This window comes from Pteropus alecto, unplaced genomic scaffold (assembly GCF_000325575.1).
Source record: "Pteropus alecto unplaced genomic scaffold, ASM32557v1 scaffold213, whole genome shotgun sequence".
NCBI classification, from domain to species: domain Eukaryota; kingdom Metazoa; phylum Chordata; class Mammalia; order Chiroptera; family Pteropodidae; genus Pteropus; species Pteropus alecto.
Genome location: NW_006434829.1, coordinates 4,000,181 through 4,005,699, shown reverse-complemented (window position 1 = coordinate 4,005,699; position 5,519 = coordinate 4,000,181). Strand labels below are relative to the sequence as shown.

General features: G+C 47.9%; 1 protein-coding gene across 1 annotated transcript in view; it reads right to left on the bottom strand.

The window, feature by feature from the left end:
- RILPL2 (Rab interacting lysosomal protein like 2) overlaps positions 1–4,344 on the bottom strand; it is a 14,547-nt gene extending 10,203 nt beyond the window's left edge. Inside the window, exon 1 of the mRNA XM_025045500.1 lies at positions 3,887–4,344. Coding sequence (XP_024901268.1) covers positions 3,887–4,216 — 330 coding nt within the window. The 5' untranslated portion in view covers positions 4,217–4,344. The remainder of the gene's footprint in view (positions 1–3,886) is intronic.
- Between the last annotated feature and the right edge of the window lie 1,175 nt (positions 4,345–5,519).

Here is a 5,519-nt window from a genome sequence, read left to right as displayed (position 1 = left end):
TGGAGTGTTTCTTTGTGCGAGGGGTGGAGAGATCAAAAACGATACTGTCAGAAGCAGCTCCTAGTGGCCAAACTGAAAACAATTTGAGCGTCAAAATGACTAACGGGAATGGATAATAACATATCAAATAAAAAGCAAATGATTGAAAAATAGGCATCTTTTGATTAGAGACCAATTAAAAGCAGAGATTCTTAACCTTCTTTTGTGCCGTGGACCCTTTTGGCAGCCTGGTAAAGCCCCAATGGATTCCTTCTCAGAACAACGTTTGGGTTTTTTCCTATTACAATATTGGTTTCAAGTGTACAGCATAGTGGTTAGACATTTATATAATTTACGACCCCCCCAGTAAGTCTAGTCTCCCCTTGACACCATACAGAGTTATTACAATATTACTGACTATATTCTCTATGCTGTATTTGCACCCCCGTGACTATTTTTATAACTGCCAATTTGTACTTCTTAATCTTTTCACTTTCTTCACCCAGCCCCACAACATCTCTCACCAACCATCAGTCTGTTCTCTGTATCTATGAGTTTGTTTGTTTCGACAGCTCATTTGTTTTTTAGATTCTACATATAAGCGACATCATAGAGTGTCTGCCTTTCTCTGTCTGACTTATTTAATTTAGCATAATACCCTCTAGGTCCACCCATAGAACAATATTTTTAAATGTTCAAAATTAAGGGCACAGAATTACAAGGAAACCAACTAAGATGATATACACTCATCAAAATCTTCTAAAAACAAATTTATGATTAACATACCTGCTTCTTTGTTAAATAACATGATCAAGCTTGGGTCTAATAAAACACTGAACGAAAAGAAAGTTCTGAGATATGGACTATAGTACAATGTGATGGGACATGACAGTATCTGTGACTTCTCCTGGTGAGTGTCGCAGGTGTTGCTACTATTACTGTGATTTGCTGTTTACGTTCATAGTTGAAGAAGGTGATGCATTTCAATTACAGGTTGGTGAAAATAAAAATATAATTTTTTTCCATGCACATTCCTGGACCTCTCAGATTAGAATCACGATCCCCTTGCGGGTGGGGAGCGGGGGAGGGTGATGGCTCCGAAGACTCAAGAACCCTCAGGTTGAACAACTGATAATATTCTACAATGCAAGTTTTAAAAAGCCATTAAAAGCTGAGGAAGCTCCTTCTATTCTGACTTAGTATAACTTTCAGGCGGTGTTAAATGAAAATAAGCAAGAGGCAGAACAGAGTATACAGTCTAATATCATTTGTGTAAAGAAAATGGAAAAATATAGTCATACTTGCTGGTGTTTGCATAAAGTACCTCTGGAAGGATATACCAGAAACTAAGCATTTAAATTTTTTCCAGGGAGGGGAAGTGGGTGGCTGGGGGTAGAGAGAGATGGGGAGGCAAATACTTTTGTACCTTTTAAATTTTGAACTTAAATTTTTTAAAAAGAAAGGAAAAACCAAACCTACCTCACAGCCATTAGGATGGCTACTGTAAACAAACATAATAAAACAGAAAATAAGTATTGGTGAGGATGTGGAGAATGTAAAATGGTGCGGCCATTACAGAAAACTGTATGGCAGATCCTTAAAAAGTTAAAAATAAAATTATTATATGATTCAGCAATTCCACTTCTGAGTAGATACCCAAAAGCATCGAAAGCAGGGACTTGAGGAGAGACATATATATCCATGTTCACAGCGCCACTATTCACACTAGCCAAGGGGTGAGGGCGACCCAGGAATCGGCAGATGAGTGGATGAACAAAATGTGTTTCATCCATACGAATGAATTCCCAAAAGTAAGGAAATTCTACACATGCTACAACATAAATGAGCCTTTGAAAACATGATGCCAAGTGAAAGGAGCCAGTTACAAGAGGACAGATATTATATGATTCTACTTACAGGAAGTACCTAAAATAGGCAAATTCATAGAGATAGAAAGTAGAACAGTGGTTATCAAAGACTGTGGGGAGGGGATGGGGAATCATTTAAGAGGCAGAGTTTCAGTTTTGTGAGATGAAGAGAGTTCTAGAAAGGATAGTGGTGATGATTGCACAACCATGTGAATGTATTTAATGCCACTGAACTTAAAACTGGTTAAGGTGGTAAATTTTATGTGCACTTTATTACAATTAAGAATAATAATTAGAAAAAATAAGGCATATTTTTAGGAACTGTCTGGTGCCTCTGAACACTCATTGTCTCTGCCATTTCTCCACCCTCCGTTCTTAAGTCTCTAGTTTGGGAAGACAATGTGCCATGTCATCTGCCGGCTGCCGAAGCTTGTCCACGGCGCCCCATCGGGGAACCACGCGGCCCCTGTGGGCCTCCCTCCACGGCCCCGTGCCTGGAGTTGGAGGTGACAGTTGGCGGTGACAGGAAAAGAACACAGAGTGCTCTGGAGTCTCAAAAGCCAGGCTCCTCATCAAGATAGTCAACCATCTCACATGATGGATACAAAAGTAGAACCTTATGGACAAATATAATCGTCACCATGGCTGACGAGTGAAATACAAGCGTAGTGGGGCCGCGGCCAGAAGCCTCGCTCTTGCCTACGAATGGCTGCCCTGTGCCCATTGCTTTTTCCTGACCTTGGAATCTTGTCTTACCTCTCCCACTGGACGCGAGCTCCATGAGGACAGGGGCCTGGTCTGACTGACTGGCATAACCCCAGAGCCCCACACCGTGCAGCCCCCGTCCTAACGTTAGCATAACCAGCCAGGGCTATTTTAGGACTGCGTGGTTAAGACTCGCATCTCTTAGCTTAGATTCTGCCTCCACCTTACCTGCTCTAAGTAAGTCCTTTAGTAAATTACTTAACTGTTCTATGTCTCCATTTCAGTAAAATATGTATAATATAAGGTGAAGATTAAATGAAAATCCACTTAGGACAGATTTTTTTTAATTGTGGCTGGAGACCCACTACTGAGTCATGATATTAGTTTAGTGAGTTGCAACGAGAATTTAAAAACTCATAAAACTAGAATAGGGAATTATGTCTGTGTATAATGTTTACACTAAGGGAGAGTTGGGGTGAATTGTTTCTTGAGATGTAGTTTTGTAAAATGGAGGTATAACATGCATAGGGCCAAATGTACTAATCTGGTTCATAGCTCGATAGTTTTCACCATCTGTAGACACCCATGTAACCACTACAGACATCACGCCTGCCCCTTTCACTGTCCCCTCCCCGGAGTTTCCATCAATCTGTCCTCTACAAAGTTATTGTACCTGTTCTTGAATTTCACACACAGTAGGCTCTCTTTTGTGCCTGGCTTCTGTCTCTCAGTGTAACATCTGTGAGTCGTCCATCCAGTCGTGTGCCTTGGCACCCTCTTCTTTTTCATAGATGTATAGTATTCCACTGTGTGACTATACCACAATTAAAACAAATCTGTCCATTCCTCTGGTGCATTTGGTTGTTTCCAGTTTGGCACAATTATGACTAAAGCTGCTCTGAGTATTCTTGCATGTGTCTTTTCATGGTCACAAGCACTAATTTCTCTTTAGATAAGTTTTATTTCCTAATCTGGGTCAAAGATTCTCAGAGTGATGCCTGGACAATAGCACGAGCGTCACCGGGGAATCATCTGAAACACACATTCAGGTCCCAGTCCAGACCTACTGAATCAGGAACTCGGGCTGAGGCCTGGAAATCTGTGTTTTAGGGACACTCCAGCTGACTGTGATGTACGCTGAAGCCTGACGACCTCTGCTCTGGGTCACGGTCTAAAACGCTGGAAGCCTTTGAGACCATACGCGACCCGGGGCCCAGCACCTAGGGAACGCTCAGTAAACGTTAACTGCCATTAAGCTTCGGGCCTGCGAGCTGGACCCCCGCGGGACCGGCCCCCGAGGGGCCGGGGTCCCCGCCGGCCCGGCGCGCACTCACCTCCGGGCTGGCCGTCCCGCGCCCGCCGCGCAGCGCGTCCACCTCGCGGCGGAGGTTGTCGCGCTCCATCCGCAGCTCCTCCGCCGCGAGGCTGCCCTCGTTCACCAGCGTCTCCAGCATCTCCAGGACGCGGACGATTTTGAACTGCAGCTGTGTCACCCGGGGGTCGCTGCCCAGGGCCATCAGCTCGCGGCCCACCACGTAGGAGATGTCGTACACGTCCTCGGCGGTCAGCTGGAAGGGGCTCTTGCCCAGGGCGCCCTCGGGCCCAGCCTCGTCCCCCTCCTCCTCGTCTTCCTCTTCTCCGTCTCGCAAAGGGGGCTCTTCCATGGCCGCCCGGACCCCCGCCCCTCCCGCGGCCTGGGGAGCTGCTTCCTCGAAGCCCAACTTCCTCGCGACGCAGAAAACTTTCCGCTGGGCAGAGGACCTGCCTGCCCGCGGCTGGGGCCGGCCCGGGAGCGGCCAATCAGCGCAGCCCGGGGGCGAGGCCTGGAGCTGCCAATCAGCGCAGCCGGGGGGGTGTTCCCGGGAGCGGCCAATCAGTGCAGCCGAGGGGCGGGCCCGAGGGCGGCGGGGGAGGTGACTCCTGGGCCGCGACGCCGTCCCCGCTGGGGACCGTTCAGGAGAGCGGCCTCCAGGATGTGGTCTGGGGCACGGAAGGACAACGGAAAGGGAGGGCAGCCGAGAAGAGGAACGGAGAGGTTACGGGGGTTACGGTGATCGCACCCGCCAGAGAGATGCTGGAAACCGGAGGGGGAGCTGCGGCCCAGAGCTCCGCCCCTGGTGACAGCCGCGACCCGACCCCGGTTTCCATGGGGCCGGGGGCGGACCTTCCAAGGCGAGTCAGGGAAAGGGTAAAAAGCACACAACTCTGCCCTCCCTACTCTCTAGCTTTGCAGCCTTAGCATCTGCAGAGTGGGCGGAGGGAGACCCATGGGGCAGGTGCGCGCGGCTCCCGGGCCAACGGCCGCCAGGACCTGGGACATCTGACCCCAGGTCAAAGGGAGAATCCCCGTGCGACGCCGTTTGCTGATTCCTGGGCTCCCAAACTGAACAACGCGGTAGCCTTGGCCAAGTGACCGAACTCTGGGCCTCAGTTTCCCCCTCCGTGAATAACAGTACCGACGTGGGAGGATTGCTGCGAGGAATGTATTAAGATGAGATCACGAGCTAACGCGTATGACAAAAAGCACTTAGGAAGCGCTCAAAAATGTTAGCTGGTTTTCTTTCTTTCCTCCAACAAACATGAAGCTCATGGAGACGCCACGCACATGGGATGGGGTGGGTAGAGTAATAAGTAAGGCGAAAATCACTGTCAACTTTGAAAACCAGAAAGCATTCTACAGATAAACAGGGCATGTGCTGATAATATTAGGGTTACAAAACGGATTGCTTCAGGTTTGGTCAGAGGTTTGTAATCACTGCAGGCAGATAACGGCAGTGGAGCTTGTCTTTCCCAGGAATATACTGCCAGCTTTCTTTGTGGCAGATGTACCCGATTGTTTCCACAATGAGGTTCCAGAATCACAAACAAAAAGCAAAAGCAAAGAAACAAAATCGACATTGTTTTCAGAGGATACAATGTTCTCACAACCGAAGGGAGGCTCCGAGGCAAAGGATCTGCAATCCATAG